Source organism: Petaurus breviceps, unplaced genomic scaffold (genome assembly GCF_028583685.1).
Source record: "Petaurus breviceps papuanus isolate PSGF00001 unplaced genomic scaffold, PetGlider_PUasm1.0 38, whole genome shotgun sequence".
Taxonomy (NCBI): Eukaryota; Metazoa; Chordata; class Mammalia; order Diprotodontia; family Petauridae; genus Petaurus; species Petaurus breviceps.
Window position 1 is genome coordinate 50,988,893 of NW_027186304.1, and position 18,176 is coordinate 51,007,068.

The 18,176-nt window shown below is 38.1% G+C and overlaps 1 protein-coding gene across 1 annotated transcript in view; it reads right to left on the minus strand.

Annotated features, from left to right (window-relative positions):
- Positions 1-18,176, minus strand: part of CCDC178 (coiled-coil domain containing 178) — a 163,557-nt gene that overhangs the window by 100,393 nt on the left and 44,988 nt on the right. Inside the window, exons 8-9 of the mRNA XM_069099541.1 lie at positions 17,524-17,666; positions 6,996-7,149 (exon numbers count right to left, since the gene is read on the minus strand). Of these exons, the coding sequence (XP_068955642.1) occupies positions 6,996-7,149; positions 17,524-17,666 (297 nt within the window). The remainder of the gene's footprint in view (positions 1-6,995; positions 7,150-17,523; positions 17,667-18,176) is intronic.

An 18,176-nucleotide genomic window follows, 5' to 3' on the forward strand; every position in this document is an offset into this window, starting at 1 on the left:
CTCCTGAAATGAGCTGGTTGACTCTCACTGTTAAAGGACAAAATGTATCAGAAGGATGCATTGTCTTCATGCTGCCCTATAAAAGGGAGCCTACAGATCTTCTGGGTTTTCTTTTCATTCATTTAAGCTTGTCTTTGAGGTCCTGGAAGAGGAGGGTAGATTCTGAAGAGTAGTGAGTCTGATAGGGTTAAGGCTCTGGGAACCCCCTTGAATCTTTCCCCTTGATCTGGAATTAGCCTGAGACCATAAACCTTCCATTATCACAGTTCCCAAATCTGTTACCCTTAACCTAGCCTAGCCCTCCATTGTCTATTATCTCCAGGTAGCCTTCAACTACTTCTCACTGTTAATCCCATTCTCTTGGTCCCAGAAGTCTGACCTCTAATCACCCTAGTCCCATCAGATCCTTAGATTCTTCCTCAAGATGCTCCTTAGACCCCGCCTCCCAGACTGCTAGACCACCCATAAATCCCTCCCACAATCTTTCTGTATGTAAGATCCATCTTGCCTCTATGAAGGCACTGAGACTCAGAATGTGTCAGATTGTGCTCAATACAAGTGTCACAAATGCTCAGGCTCCTTAAGAGTCTACCCATTATGGCAAATCATTAATAAGCTTTGTTTTACTTTGGCTGAGAGAAGGCTTGAGTTGAATTCATTCTGACAGGAACCACTGTGTTGGTATTTTGGGGTCTCAAGCACCCCTAAACCCCAAACCTCAACAGGTCCCCCACACACCCAAGCAATACTAGTTACTACTAATGGCTGTCTGAAGCATAGGCATAGGACAAGCTGCATGTGCTCATATGCAACAGGCCTCCTAAGAGTGATATATGGTAGCATTTATTAAGCACCTATTATATACCAGAAACTGCACTAAGTTCTGGAGACACAAAAAAAGGCAAGACTGTCTCTGCCCTTGAGGAGCTCATAGTCTAATGGAGATCTAGACCTCACATTGTATTTTTGTGACAGGGATTATTGCCTGCTCACCAGTCTTAAATGCTGTGATAGGTAGAAGCTGCCCAGCCCCAAATGTAAGCCTAGTGTCAAGAAAGTCTCCTAAAAATCAGAACTATAGGAGAGGATTCTGGGTAGATGGTGGAATAGGTCAGAGAATTCCAAGCTCTCGAGATTTTTCCCTACAAAAGAGATAAAATAGCACCTTAGGACAAAGTGTGGGTAAAAATAAATAAGAATAGGGGCACAACAGGGCTCTTCCTGGGCCAATTTGAGAAGGTCAGAAGAAAAATCTCCTGATGAGATCTGGTCCCCATGAAGAGTAAACACCTCCAGACCAGGGTCCACTTTAACAACAAGCTGCCGTCCCTGGGGTTATCTGGTTTGGGAGGATGTCTGGGCCTTAGCCACAGGAACTTTTACCCCCAGGATAGTGAGGGAGTTGGGCATCTGAGTCAGGGAAGAAGAAGGGATCCTCTACTGACAAGGAACTCCAGACTCAGCTGTGCTGCCAAGAGTGGTGGGGGGCAAGAAGGAACCAGCACACCCCCAGTGAGTGCAGAAGCAGTGGGGCAGAAAACCCCTGGCTGTGGGCACTTAAAGGAGGTTGGAGGGTTGACTGCGCTACAGGTTAGAGGAGAGAACTTAAGATCTGGGGCAAGAGTCACCATTTCCCATGCCCCAGGGATATACAGGTGATTACAAAAATTAAGCTATTACCACAAAAAATGCACAGGCAAAGGAGAAAGAATCCAACCATAGAGAGCTATTATGGGAATAGAGATGACCAGGGTTTATCTTCAGAGGAGAATAATGAAACAAAAAACCTCCCTTCTATTCCAAAGAGTAATGTCAAATGTTCACCTACCCAAAAAAATTTCATAGAACATCTTTAAAAAGACTTTAAAAATCAAATGACAGATGGAGGAAAAACTTTTACATGTATACACACATTGTTTGTGTGTGTATATATGGATGTGTATATGCATATGTATGTGTGTATATGTATATATAGCCATAGCCATATGTATATATGTGTATGTATGTGTATGCATACACACACACACACATACAAGAATAATCCAAGAAAAACAAGAAGATCATGAAAGGAAAATCAACCAATTAGAAAAAGAGATCCAGAATCTTAAGGAAGAAAATGACACCTTGAAAATTAGAATTGGACAAGGCAAAGCCAGTGAAATTATAAGAAATCAAGAAATAATTAAACAAAATATGAAAAAATTGAAGAGAAAGCATAACATCTTACAAGAAAAACAACAGATCTGGAGAATAGATCAAGAAGAGAAAATATAATAACTGGACTATGTTCAAAAAAAGAATTTTGACATAATAATACAAGAAATAATTAAAGAAAATTGTCCTGAAGCATTAAAACAAAGGGGCAAAGTAGAAATTAAAAAAAAATCCACTCACCATCACTTAAAAGAGATCCTATGAAGAAAACTCATAAGAATATTATAGTAAAATTCTGAAACCCCCACCTCAAGAATAAAATATTAAAAGCAACAAGAATAAAGCAATTTAAATATTATGGTACCACAATTAGAATCACACAAGATTTAGAAGCTAAGACATTAAAGGACTTCGTGTCTTGGAGCAGTATATATTAAAGAGCAAAAGAACTGGAGTTCTGGCCAAAAATAATCATACCCAGCAAGGTTAAGCATAATCCTGAATGAAAAAAAAATGGATATTTGATCAACTGTCAGACTTTCAAGACTTTGCTTAAAAAAAACAAACCCTGAACTTAATAGAAGATTTGACTTACAAGAGCCAAGAGAAACATAAGTTATAAGCTACATACCAAAGACTAATTACAAGGGATTCAATAAGGACAGACCATTTACTTTTTATATATGTAAAATATAAAGTGTATGTCTAAGACTCTTATTAATAATTGGGTAGCTCATAAGAAAGATTGGGGTAAATCTAAGTATGATGTGAATTTAGAAAGTAAAACCATTTAGGAACCTCTAAAAAGAATAATTATTTTTATATAAACGAGGCGAGCGAGGAAGAATCTGATACAGAATAATTAGATGGGGGAGGAGGGCTGTTAGTTCTAGTAACCTCTTTTCATCGGGAATGGGTTTAAGACGGAACAATACATATATACTTAGAAGAGTATAAAAGTCTTCTAAATTCAGAAGAAATAAAACCTTAAGGGGATAGGGAGGGGGGAGAGGCCAAGGGAGGGATCTTAAAGAGGAAGGTGAAGGAATAGGTAAAAGTGGGGTATAGAACAGCGGCTTGATCAATGGAAATGGGAGGGTAAGGAAAGGATCTTTAGAGGAGAGGATGAGGGAACAGGTTATGGGGGCTATAGAAGGGTGTTTAGATTTATGGGAATGGGAAGATAGGGAAGGGACACTTGGAGGCGGGCAGGCAGATAACAGAAGGGCAAGGTAGCAGGTAGAAGTAAAGTAGAGGAGGCAGGAGGGATAGGAAATGAGATAAGCACAAACATAAAAACAAAGATCAGGAGTAGAATGTGTTTGGGAAAGTATATGTCTATTCTATATATGTATGTGTAGGGGGTGATGTTGAAGGTTAGCTCTGAGGGGTCAGTCATGGGTGCGAATACAGGCCAAGGACCTCCTTGGGCTTTGTTCCCACCTGCTTGTGCCCACTATATCTCAGGATGTTGACTCACCATCCCCCCGTCACTCATCCCCCATGTAAGGGAGGCTAGGAACACTCTGACCATCCCTGAAACCCTGGCTGCTTGAGTCGTGTAGATAAAATAATGACACATGAGATAAGAAAGCAAGGAAGTGTCCCATGGGAGTAACCTCCTTGCAAGTTAGGTGCCTCATGCAGCAAACTACATGAAGTTTCCCATGAGAAAGTATGATGTAAGCGTTTTAGCTACAGTATATAAACCCTAGCCCTCAGATGCTTATTTGAGATTTGCTTAGCATCCAATAAACATATGAATGTAATCTCTGCCTGATCCACCATTCTTCATTCATTCCACACTCACATTTTAGTTGGTGCTATAAGTAGCAGGCATCATGTATGTATATATGTATATGTGTGTACATATATGTGTATATATATATATATTTGTAGCTATAGAGAAATATATTCACACTTAATTGTAGTGGGGGGTAGGGAAAAAAAGAACAAAGGAAAAAAGTACACAGCAAAGAACAAAAGAAAACTTACAAGGAAGCAAACAAAAGATGGACAGGTCTCAACACAACGTGTAATATACAGGCTGTCTTGAAATGAAAATGTATTGATGTATATTTTGAATCCTCTCGTGTTCTGCTATGCACATGCCATGCTTTTCCCCCCTTTCTTACTTTGTATTTAAATTTATGATAAGTTTTTGTTTCTTTTCTCTATTCTGTGTTTGTGTTCTGATGCTTGAGTCTAAAATAAAATTTAAAAAATAATAATTTAGAACTATCCAAAAGCAGAATCAGTTGCCTTGGTATGTAGTGGAGTATTCCAGGAGAGGATAGATGACAAGTTATTAGGTAAGTTGTAGCAGGGATTTTTCAGTACAGCTAATTGGCTCAGTTGATAGTGATAAACCTGGAATCAGGAAGACCTGAGTTCAAATCCAGCTTCAGACACTTACTAGCTGTGTGACCCTAGGCAAGTTACTCAATCTCTGTTTGCCTTAATCCACTAGACAAGGAAATGGCAAACCACTCCACTATTTTTGCTGAGAAAACTCCATGGATAGCATGGTCCACAGGGTCATGAAGAGCTGGACGTTACTGGAAAATTGAGCATTAAGAAGGAGTTCTTTGTCAGGCATGAGTTGGTCCAACAGGCCACTAAAGTCCCTTCCAACCTTACATTTTCTAATTCCATGATTCCAGGTTGTGGTTTGTTCTTAGTTGTCCAAGTGGATCATGACCTCAGGAAGATGGTGTATTGTATTTGAGTGAGGGAGGGCTGTGCAAAGTCACCAGCCTCATTTTCTCCTCCATAGATATCTGGGTCCAGTGGCAAGATATAGATCAAAACAACTGGAAATGGCCCAGCTCCATAATTCCAAAAGGAATACCAATGATGGAGTAGAACTATGAGATTGGGGAACTCAGTTGAAGCCTGGAGTTAAACAAAGATGCCGTCCTCCAAGATAAGGGGAATTTAATGAGAACTTTTTTACATGATGGACATTAAGTCTTCTCTGATGCCACAACATGAGATGTCAGGAACCCTATATGCTTGAAGCCTATGGTAGGACAGCAGAACTTCCAAAAGGTCTTACTAAGTCTTAAGTAGTTAAGATCTGAGGACCAGCCTAGATAAATTCTGAAAGACTCAACAAATCATATCAAGAATCATTTATTAAGTGCTTACTGTGTGCCAGGCACTGTGCTTAAATACCAGGGATATGAAACAAAAGGAAAAAAAAGCAGTTTCTAACCTCAAAACCCTTACATTCTAATGGGGAGACAACTATGTATATACATACAAGGTATTTTGTTCAGTTCTTTCAGTGTGTCCAACTCGTCATGACCTCTTTTGGGATTTTCTTGGCAAAGACACTACAGTGCTTTGCCATTTCCTTCTTCAGCTCATTTTACAGATGAGAAAACTGAGGGAAATAGGGTTAAATGATTTGTTCAGGGTCACACAGTCAAGAAGTGTTGGAAGCCAGATTTGAACTCAGAAAGATGAGTCTTCCTGATTCCAAGACCAGTGCTCCCTAGTGCTTTGTCCACTGTCCCACCTAGCTGCCCCTACATAAACAATATATGTATGTATGTATGTATATATGTGTGTGTGTGTGTACATATATATACATATATGGTAAATTGGGGATAATCTCAAAGGGAAGATATGGGAGTTGGGGGAAGAGAATTGGGAATGAGAGAAATAGGAACAAGGGAAAACTTCTTATAGGAGTTAAGAGTAGTCTGAAGGATATTTACAAATGTTTGAGCACCATGAGATGAGCTCTTTTCTCAACCACAAACAGGTCATAATCAAATACTATCTGCTAAGGAATAGAGATTAGTGGTGGAGGGAGTACCCACACTAGTGAAATTATGGAATCTCTGAACTACTGATACATTTATAGTATCAATGACAAAAATATCAGATGAATTTTAATTTACCATTTTATGATTATTTCTTTACAGCAACTATTCAGGTATTTTCAGTATATCAAAGGGAGCTAACACAGCAAGAATTCCCACACTAACAAAAGGAAACCAAAAGTCCTTAAAAATCCATAGGCCACAGTTAATGTGACTAATGGATATCCCCTGAGTTCATGAATTTGAATTCACACTATTCAAAATTATAAATATACCTAAAATATGGTGTAGTCAGTTTTACTATAACAGGACATACATGTTCTCCAAAAGCATTGCTATGCAAAGTCACATAATAAAAACTACAGCGCTTATGATAAATACAGTTAGGGGAATAATACTCAAAACTTTGTCAGCAAAGTATTATAAAAAGAGAGGAACCTGATAAAAACAATAACTCCATTTTAAACACATTAAATGGTTTAGAAGTACATAAACACTACAATAAATTGTAGTGCGTTTGAATGCAAGTTGGGCAGACCCAACTCAAGGAGTGTAGTAGCTCTCTCCTCCTGCATCAGACGATACACAATAAACATGGGCCTTTGCCTTAAAAAAGACTTGAATTTTACCTGTGAAAGTGGGCCTTGGAAAGGCCACCTGGTGAGATATGCTGAAATAGCATCATTTTCTGCATTCTCTGCTTCTCACAGAAGAAATCGAGCAGAAGCAAATTTGAAATTCATATTATGTTCAAAGTTTTCCCTAATATGTCAATTGCAGAGAAACGAATTCACATTTTCAAAACACAAGTCATAGCAGAACTGGTTTTAACTGGCTCCAGACAAATGGAAATTGGGAGTGTGAATTCAAATAATATAGCTATTTGGGCAGATTGTTTTTCCCACTAATCAAAATTTAGCTTCAGTTTATAATTCATAGTTTTTTGTGATTTTACATTTTTTTTTACATTAGAAGAATCTTGATTTGTATTAACTATGTAATACTCACTGCAGCTGTTAATGTGTCCACTTTGTTAACCACTTCAGTTTTTTCCTGAGACATGATAACTAATTCTTCTTTATTCCGCTTAAGGTTCTTCTGAACTTTTTCTGCTTCTGTAAAATAGTGTTTCCAAACATCCTGTGCAGACCTCAGCTCTCTCCTATGAGGATGGCAGAAGGAAAGTCATTCACTCACTAGAAACATAAAAACTGATTATATTTCCTTTGTATTTTGGCTTTGTGCAACCATGTGCAAGTCATGCCTCTTTGGATTTCAGTTTCTTCATTTACAAAATGAGGTTATACCACCTTGAAGGGTTGTAAGGAGTTAATAGACAAAAACCCTTTGTAAATCTGAAAATGCTATATAAATGTCAGATATTACTCTCAGTATTAAAGCATACCTGCAAAAGTATATCCACTGATTGAACATATAAGTTATATAGCATGCTTAGTAACATAATTTCTTCTTCTTTCCTTTAATAGCATTATTCTAAAATAGAAGAAAAAGGAACTTGGAGAGATTATATGAGATTCTTGATCCTAACCTGCCACTACTCTTGCAACTTTAATATATCTTTAAAATTTACACTACTTTTGTTTTAATAAAAAAATCATTGCAAAGTTCATTGAAACCTAGTTATCTTCCAAGTCTGTTCTCCTTTAACAACTCTTTGATTTTCCAAAAAGTACCATTTGGACTGAAAGGTCACAGTGGGAGAGTTTTTGTGTTTCTCAAAGACTAAGGTGGTATTTCAGGTGGTTCAGATCTATAAGTATTTCTGGGGAGGAAATGTAGAAACTCCCTCCCATCTCATCAGAACTAAGTCACTTGATAGAATTTAGATGCAGGTCTTCTACCCTCCAATGCTGTCCCATCTTCTATCTTCTACTTTTTTTTTTTTTAAGTAAACCAGTGAGAAAGTAAACATTTGAGGAAGAACATAGTTAGGCCCTATGTTTTCATCAGTGTAGGGAATCACTCATGAAGAAATTTTTCTTTACCGTTGCATATCTGCAACTCTTCCTCATTTATTCATTAGTTTTGTATATTTTATTCATTTCTATTTCTTTGAAAATCAGTAATTCTTTTTTTATTTATTTAGTATTTTCTTTTTCCCCAGTTACATGTAAAAACAATTTTTAACATTCGTTTTTAAAACTTTAAGTTCCAAATTGTCTCACTTCCTCCTTCCCCACTCCAACCCCATTAAGAAGGCAAGGAATTTGATATAGGTCATACATATGTAGTCACGCAAAACATATCCATAATTATCTTCCACTTTATCAGAGTGTTTCTCAAGGGAAGGTGGGGGAAGGGAAGGGGCGACAAAAGTATTTGATCTTCAACTACCTGAAGGGGAATATTCACATTCAGCATGCATGCCTTTCCCTTCTAAAGTTCAGGTTTAAACTTAAATTAGAATAAGTGGGAGTTTAGGGGGAGGCCAACAGCTGTTGCAGCTGCTCTTCATGGGACTGTGGCAAGTAAAAAGGTAACCCGTACTTTATCCCATCAACAGAGATGAAAGATGAGAACAGTGTTAGTGATAAGTGATGGATGAGAGATATAGAAGAATCAATCTATTTCAGTCTTGCTTCCTTCCCCTCCTCTCACCCTCCCCACAAGGTCTTCGAATTCTGGTATCTCATCTTTAATGATCCTTTGTGCGGCAAATAGAAAACACATGGCACTTAGAAAAGCCTCTGTAGGCAGAGAAGTTGTGGTTTCAGATTTAAACTAAAAGTACTGATGGGGTTATTTTATTTAGGCCTTTAAAAATTTGGTACTAAACTATACATGATTGAAGAATATACACAGAAAAAAATATTTGAGTGAATGATGGATATCAGGAATATTACCCTTTATTATCCTCCAGATGTTTTAAAATTAATTCTTTTTACCTGAATCATTTCACATTCTAAGAAAAGAAAATTTACTAGTCAACTATGTCAATTACAAAAAATTCTCAGAACCACTGATACAGGCACATGCCTTTTCTTTCATGGAGGAATTGGGGAAGGGACTTATCAGTACCTTAAATTCAATTCAACATTTGTTAAGTACCTACTCTGTGTAAAAATATTACATACTTTTTATCTAATATGCTGAATGCTGACATATGCAAGAACATGCAGGGCTTGTAAACTGAAGAAAAAATTATCTAGTGTCAGAGGTGCATTCATGGGAGGATGTTCCAAAGATACAGACTGAAACCTGATAGGAAGAAAAACTTGCTGAGAATTAGAGCTATCCCAAAATAAGATGACGTATTTCCCTCTCACTAGAGATCTTCAAAGGAAGGACAGATAACCCCTTGGCCAGACACGTTATGGAGGATATTCTTGTTCAGGTAGATATTGGAAGGAATAGCCTCTGGGGATGCCTCTCAACTAAAGATTAAATTCTTTAATGGGCATACAAAGCCTAAGAAGCCCTCAGGGATTTTACATTCTGTTTGGTGAAAGGTGCAGGAGAAATAAAATAAATATTATATAAGTAAATATAAGAATAGTGGAGGAAGGGAAAAGCATTCATGATGGGTAGATGGGGGCAGGAAGAAAAGTGAGAAAGGCAGAAGAAAGGAGACAGGTAGGAGGTGGGATCTACCTGAGTCTCAAAGCAGGATTGGGATTTTAAGAAGTAGAGGTGATAAGGCAGTACATTGGAGGTATACACACAGCCTGTGAAAAAGCATGGAATTGGAAATGGAATGTAGAGTCTAGGGAACAGTTAGTAAACCAGTTTTTACTAGACTATGGAATACTTTGAAAGGGTATATATGATATGAAATAAGTCTAGAAAGGCTAGTGGGGGCTAGATTGTGAAGGACTTTAAATGTCAGTTCGGGTTTGTATTTTACCCTAAAGACAATAGAGAGCAGTGAAAGTTTTGTTTTTTATTCACTTATTTTTTAGCAGGAAGGTGACATTGGTCCTAAAATCTGAGAGTTAGAAGAGGCCTTAGAGACTCCCTGGTTCAATCTCTTCATTCTACAGATGAGGAAACTGAAGCCAAGTTAAGTGATATGCCCAGGCTCAAGCAGGTCACAATGTCAGAGTCTAGATTTGAACACATGTCTTCCTGAATCCAAGTTCATCTCTACATCAAGAGTCATGTGTCAACACACACATAATACATACACCGTATATATATCATAGCACCAATCAATACACATTTATTAAATGTCTACTATGTGTCATATGCAGCACTGGGTATACAAAAAGAGGCAAAAGGCAGTCCCTGTCCTCAAGCAGTTTACAATTTAATGGAGAAGATAACAAGCAAATCCATACAAAGAGCCTATATACAGAATAAGTTGGAAAAAAATTAACAGAAGGAAGGCATTAAGAGGGTTTGGAGAAGGCTTCCAATAAAAGACAGGATTTTAGTTGGGTCTTAAAGGAGGCCAGAGAAGTCAGTAGATGGAGTTGAGGAGGGAGGACATTCCAGGGACTATAGATAGCTAGAGAAAATGCCTGAGCCTAAGAGATAGAAAGTCTTGCTCATGGAATAGACAGGAGGCCAGAGTCACAGGACTGAAGAGGATGTGTCAGGGAGTAAAGTGTAAAAAGTCTGGAAAGCTAAGAAGGGGGCTTATCTGTGAAAGACTGAATGTCTAACACAGCATTTTGTATTTGATCCCAGAGAGGTGACAGTGAGCTAATTAAGATTATGAGAGTGACTTGGTCAGACTTATGCTTCTGGAAAATGATGAGAGTGGCTGAACGGAGGATGAAATCAAGTGAGGAGACGCTTGAGGCAGGCAGACTCACCGTCTGGCTATTGCAATAATCAAGGCATGAGGGTATGAGGGCCTGTGTCAGAAAGCAGTGTCAGAAAAGAGAAGTGGGCATATTAGAGACACATTTCAAAGGTGAAATAGACGGGCCTGGGCAACAGATTGGATGGGGAGTAGGGAGTGAGAGATAGAGGGGGTCCAGATTGACTTCCGGACTGCAAGCCTGAGGTAGTGGGGGGAGGATGTTGCCCTTCACAATCCTAGGGAAGGTAGGAGGGATGAGTCAGGTTGTGGTAACATCTACGTTTTAGGATTATTAATTTGATAACTGTACAGTGGATCCTTTGCAGATTGCAGAAATGGGGAATCAGGAGATTGTTACAGTAACATAGGTGAAAGATAAAGCACCATGAAAGGAACTGCATGAGTAGAGACACAAGGACAGATACAAGAAGAGTTGTGGAGGTAAGATGCACAATATTCAGAAGCCGATTAAATAAAACTGAGTATGACTCCAAGGTTACAAATCTGGGGGAAGTGGTGAGGGCCCTCAACAGAAGCAGAAATGTTTGGGAGAGCAGGTTGAGAGAGAGGAAAATAGGGAGTTCCACTTTAGAGATGCTTGGCTGTATCCTTCTCATTATGTAAACCTTTAAACACTCCTGGAGTAGAGAATGTTATCTCATCTCCAAATAAACAAATAGCTCCCTGACTCTACCACTTATTAGCTGGGCAAATCATTCATGTCTCTGAGCTTCAAGCTTTTGCTCTACAAAATAGGGATAATATTGTTTATCTACCTAACAGAGTCACAATGAGGACCAAATAAAATAACTTGTAAGAAAATGCTTTGTAAATTGTGAAGATAAAGAATTATGAGCTTCTGTCTGCTTAACTTGTAACCTACAGAACACATACAGCTTATTGGCCCTTCTTTCCAAATAACTATAGTGATGATGAGCAAAATATTCATTTTTACTGTAATCAGATCTCTCAAAATTACTTTTACAGTGAGAGAAAATATACTTGTATTTAGGTATGCAATAAATTTTTAAAGGAACACAGGCCAGCTTTGTTCCATCAATTTGATAAGATGGTAAGGAACTAAACTTAATGAAAGGCCTTTATTCCTACAAAAAAAAAATGAAATTTCTTTGAACCTACAACATTCTAGATTATAAGCAAACCATGATCAGTGAAATTGTTTGTATCATGCAAAAAGAAAATTCAATTGTAAAATGGGTATAATAACATCCACCTCATAGGGTTGATTTTAGGATCAAATAAAATAAATATTTTTTTAAAGTGCTTAGCATGGGGCGGTCAGGTAGCACAGCGTGTAAGAGCACTGGTTCCAGTGTTGGAATGACCTAGATCAAATCTGGGCTCAGATACTCAGCACCACACCCAGAAATAACTGGCCGTGTAACCTTGAGCAAGTTACTTAACCCCGATTGCCTTAAAAAAAAAAGTGCTTAGCACATGACACAAGAAAATTATGAAATGAAAGTCAACAACCTGACTGAAGAAAATAACACCTTAAAAAATAGACTAACTCAAATGGCAAAAGAGGCTCAAAAAGGCAATGAGGAGAAGAATGCCTTAAAAAGCCAAATTTGCCAGATGGAAAAAGAATCTCAAAAGCTCACTGACGAGAAACATTCCTTCAGAATTAGATTGGAGCAAATGGAAGCTAGTGACTATGAGAAATCAAGATACTATTAAACAGATCCAAACAAATGAAAAAATAGAAGGCAGTGTGAAATATCTCATTAGGAAAACCACTGACCTGGAAAATAGATCCAGGAGAGATAATTTTAAAATTACTGGACTACCTGAAAGCCATAATCAAAAAAAGAACCTGGAAATCATCCTTTAAGAAATTCTCAAGGAAAATTGCCCTGATGTTTTAGAACCAGAGGGCAAAACAGAGGTTGAAAGAATCTACCAATCACCTCCTGAAAAAGATCCCAAAAAGGAAACTCCTAGGAATATTATAGCCAGGTTCCAAAGTTCCCAGATCAAAGAGAAAATATTACAAGCAGCCAGGAAGTAAAAATTTGAATATTGTGGAAACATAATCAGGATAACCCAGGATCTGGCAGCTTCTACACTGAGGGATCAAAGGGCTTGGAATATGATATTCCAGAGGTCAAAGGAGCTGGGATTAAAACTAAGAATCACCTACCCAGCAAAACTGAGTATCATGTTTCAGGGGAAAATATGGTCATTCAGTGGAATAGAGGACTTTCAAGCATTCTTGATGAAAAAACCAGAGTTGAATAGAAAATTTGACATTCAGATACAAGAAGCAAGAAAAACATGAGAAGGTAAACAGGGAAAAGAAATTATAAGGAACTTATCAAAGTTGAACTATTTACATTCCTACATGGAAAAATGATGATTGTAACTTCTGAAACTTTTCTCAATATGAGAATAATCAAAGGGAATAGAAATACACACATACATATATATGTCTATATAGGAGGGTATATGGGTGTATGAATACATATGTGAATGTGTGTGTATATATGTGTACAGGTATACATAGACAGAGGGCACAGGACCAGTTTAATGGGAAGGGATGATACTTAAAAGGTGAACTTAAGACGTGATAGAGGAATATAATGAAAGGACATAGGGAGAGACAGATTAGGGTAAACTATCTCTTATAGAAGAGGTAAGGGAAAATGGTTACAATGGAGGGAAAGAACAGGAAGGCAAAAGGGAATGGGTCAACCTTATTCTCATTGAATTTGGCTTAGAGAAGGAATGAAATACACACTAAATAGGGTATCTCACTCTACAGGACAGTAGGGGAGAAAGGGATGAGAGGGGATAATGGAAGGGAGGGCAGGCTGTGAGGGAGTTGTAATACCATTCACAGAAGCTTTCCAGAAAAATGCTATTGTGAATAGCTTTTAAGGTTCTGATTACACAGTATAGTGATCACTCTATTTATTCCATAACAAAAGGAAAACATCCACAGAAAATCAAGGTAAGATATTCACAATATTACAATTTATCACAGAAAATCACAATATAACATTCACAACATAGTCTCAAAGTAAAATAGTCACTCTTAAGTTAACTTAATCAGTCACTTATCAGTAGTCTCAAAGTACATAGTCAGTCTTCCACTCTTGGGGCAAAGTCTTGATTAACTCAATCAGTCACTTATTCAGCAAAGTCTTACTAAGTATCATACACAAAATCCTCCACCCCTTAGGTCACTAGTAAACTATAATTCCATAATTACTCAGTACCCAAGGAGAGGTCTTTTCATCTTGACGTGGGCTCTATTCTGAGATTCCCTGGATCCCCTTCCATGGTCCCGGATTCAACCTGGATTCACCAGACTGTCACCTGAGTTCAATGGCAGACAGCTCCCAGTTCCTTGACCAGCTCTCTGGGTAGGTCTGGCCCCACACTGAAGTTCACAGGGTCTGGTCCATGTCAGATCCTTCACCATTTCTGCTCCAGGGAATTAAAGGCTCAACCAAGCCACAAACAAAGTCTCAGCATCCCAATCATGCTTCCTCAGTCACCTGGGCCCCTGGCTCCGGGCTCCCATCCAGAAGAAGCTCCACCACCACAAGCTCCCAGGAAATTCTGGCTCAGTTCTCCATTTTTCTGTAGCTGCTCTGCCACCAGATCTTAGACTCAAGAAAATTCTGACTGTGCTTCTCTGGAGCTTTTCTTATATACACAGCATTAGCAACTTCCTGTTTCAGCCAACCCCTTCCTGTTACATCAGCAACAGGAGACAGGAGTTCATACCTTCTGTTTCCCCAACAGAGGCTTGATCAGTTACTAAGTGCTAAGTAGCTGCTACTTTTGCCAATACAAAGGGATCTTCAAATTCAAAATTACATTACCATTACAGAAGGGAAGTTGGGAGCACCCACTTTTGAAAAAGGACAGGATCAAAGCAGAGAATAGAACAAGTGGGAGGTGGGATAGGAGGGTGGGAAATATAGTCAGTCTTTTAAAATATACCCACTATGGAAATGTTTTGCATAACTACACATGTACAACCTATATTGAATTGCTTATCTTCCCAGTAATGGTGGGTGACAAGGGAGGAAGGGGATGAATCTGGAATTCAAAGTTTTAAAATCAAATGTTTAAAAAGAATATATATATACACTATTATCAATATTATTTTACATGCATATGGGAAGTAAGATATACAGGCACTGGGGCATAGAGATCCACCATGCCCTACTGGAAAGTTGGAGGGGGTATGGGAGAAGATATAGGAGAGAGCAGATTGGAGGAGGGGATATCCTGTGGGATTGCTATTTTGGGGTGGTGGGTAGGGGAAAACCGGGGAGAAAATTTGCAACTCAAAATCTTGCAGAAATGAATGATGTAAACGAGAAGTTAAAAAAGCATTTAATAAAAAAAAAAAGAAGAAACATCTCTATTTTGCCAATGAAAAAAAAGTGCTCAGCATAGTTCTCAGCACTTAGTAGGTTCTATATAAGTACTCATAGTCCCTTTTCTCTTTCTTCCCCCTTCCTGCTTCTCTTTCCGCCTTCCCTTCATGTACACAGTATCAGACAATGACTGCTAGGTAGCTTTCTCAGATTTCATTATCAAGTACTTCTTCCTTCCTAACTCCCAAAATGCTTTTGGAAAAATGAGCATAAATCATATACTACTTGCAAGTCATTTCCAAAATTCTTCTAGAAACTTTTCATAGAAAACTTTTAAAAGCATTCCCTACATTGTGAGCTGGTTTCTAGTTCCCAGAACACAGACTCAGCTCGATAAAGCCAGATATCCTGAAGTTCTCCCTCTGTACAAGGTGAGCAAATAACACAGTTGGACCTAAGTCCTTGGGTAATTATATGCCCCTAGGAAACTTCACATAATGGGAAGCCTTATAAATAGAGGTATTTGATCTGATTGTTTAGGGCATATTCCTTTGTACAGAAGAATGAGTACTGGATTTGGAAAAAGAACAATCCTCTCCCCACCCCATCCTCTGGGCCTCAGTTTCCTTTACTGTAAAATGAGGGAGTTGAATCTGATAACCACTTAAAGTACCTTACTGTTGTCACTCTAAGACCTTAAATGGAAGAAAAATGTAGGAAAATAGGTGTTAAGGAAATTAAAAGGGCTATTCTTGGACACTTATTCCTACTTTTAGGTAAAAGGAAGCAATTCTTCCTTTTCAAAATCAAGGCCTCACTAGGAAATGAGTCCAATATCCCTCAACCAACCAACCCAATGTTTTGCACTGACGTGGCAGAAGTGGAGGTCAGAAGCACAATAGCCTAAAAGAGGGAGAGGATGTTAGGAAATCTTAAAATAAAAAATACTCCCTGGATGGCTTAGGAAGTTTTGGCTGGTGAATGTCAAGAAACAGAAGTACTAATTTTGTAACCTAATAGCTAATATTTATAAAGTGCTTTCTTCATGACAGCCCCATGAGGTTGATCACACACATCATAGATTTAGAGCTGGAAAGGGCAAGAGAGTTCATTTAGTCCAACCCCCTTGTTTTATTGATGAGGAAACTGAGGCCAGAGGGATTAAGTGTTTTGCCCAAGATCATACTGGAAAAAAAAAAAGGCAAAGCACAAATTTGAACTCAGGTCCTGGGACTCTGTTTTCTATTACAACATGTCGTAAGCATTTGCTGGGGAGAGAGGAAAGGAGGAGATGTCTATGATTTCATTGGTATAATGAATTCCTTCCTGCTCAGACTTAGTGGTCTTAGAGATTTGCCTAGGGCACTAAGAATTTAAGCGACTAATTCATAGCTAATAAATGTCAGAGGTGAGATATGAACTCAGAACTTCCTTACTGCCAGCCTGGCTCTGCTTGCAGGCATTGTAATTGCCATTTTATAGAAATGGGGTGAGATGAATATAAGTAAAATAAATAAAAAATAAATAAACTGAAGTTTATGGGGTGAATTGGCTTACTCAGCATTATAGAGCTAGTTGTGTTCTGACTCTAAGGCTAAGTTAGGGTAAGCATTTAAAAATGGACTGCTTTAGACTGCCAAAGGTTCAGGTGAGGGCGACAGGAACAATGAAGGAGAGATGTCAAAAGGCAAGGAAAGGATATAAAAAGATGAGGTGGCACCGAAAACAAGCTTTGGGTGCTTTGAAGTTTTGTATGAGATCCCAGGGGCCATAACCAGCTGTGTACCATTAGGATGCCCCATAATTCTGCTACTTTTTGCACACCACATAGGTGGCTGTTGTCTGATACATTTCATAAACATAAGGTCTTAACCAGGCTATAATTAAATGCTTACTATAAATAAAACTTGGTGTAAGTGGCCTACAACTGGTAGAATTCTCTCACTTATTTTGGCTGCTTAAATTGATAGGAAAAACATATAACTGAAGTCTAGAGACAGCATAAAGAGAAGGAACACTGGATATGGAATCAAGAGGAAATAGTTTTAGATTTTGCCTCTAGCACTTACTACCTGTGGGACTGTGGATGCTGCCTATAAAATAAGAGGGATGGACTAGAAGGCTTTAAAGGGTTCTCCCAGATCTAAAGCTCTATTCCTATAATCCCTGTTTTGGTTTTTTTTTTTTTCTAAATTCAATTTGCTAAAGATTTTGAGCAAAATAGTTCATGTTTATAGTCTCATTTAAAATAATAATTTGAACAAAATTTTGAGGATAAAGTAACTTTTAGATTTATAAGTAGAATGATTCTTAAGACCTGTTTTTTCATTAAAAAAAAGATATTTTTAAAATTCCATGAAGAATTCTATAAAGACTCAAAGTTATTGTATTGGGAAAAAATTGTTCTTACTGAAAGCGTTCTAATACTTCTTCGGTTGCTTTTAGCTCTTTGGCCATCTTTTCTTTTTCCTTTTTAGCCATTCTAGTGGCTAAATGATACTGAAACATAATCTGTTCCAGTGTATCATGAACTGCCTGGTATGCTGCTAATGCCTGAAAAAGAAAAAAGAAAAATCCCACTAAAAAACCTTCTTAGTATTTTAAGTAAGCTATTTATACTTAAAGGAACCATACAAGAAAAATCATAAGGAAAAATGAATTTGAAATCACTATTTGCTTTACAACACAAGAAAAAAGACTATATGCTATATCCCTTCCCTTATCTGTACTTTTGAGGTTATTGTTATAGAGATCTCCAGGTTCCCTGTTTCCCTCCAGTCAGCGGCTCAGGGTACTTCATCTCCCTGTGTCTTATTTCTTCCTCACTCCAATTCATCTTCCACACAGTTTCCAAAGTGATTTGCCCAAAATACAGATCTGACAATGTCACCTCTCCTACTCAACTCCAGTGGCCCCCTATTATACCCAGGACTGAAGATGAACCTTTCTATTTGACATTTAAAACTCTTTAAAACCTGGTTACATCCTGCCTTACACATTCCTCCTCACAATGTATGCTATCATCCAGAAATCCTACTTGTTCCCCTCCCCTCCCCTCCCCTC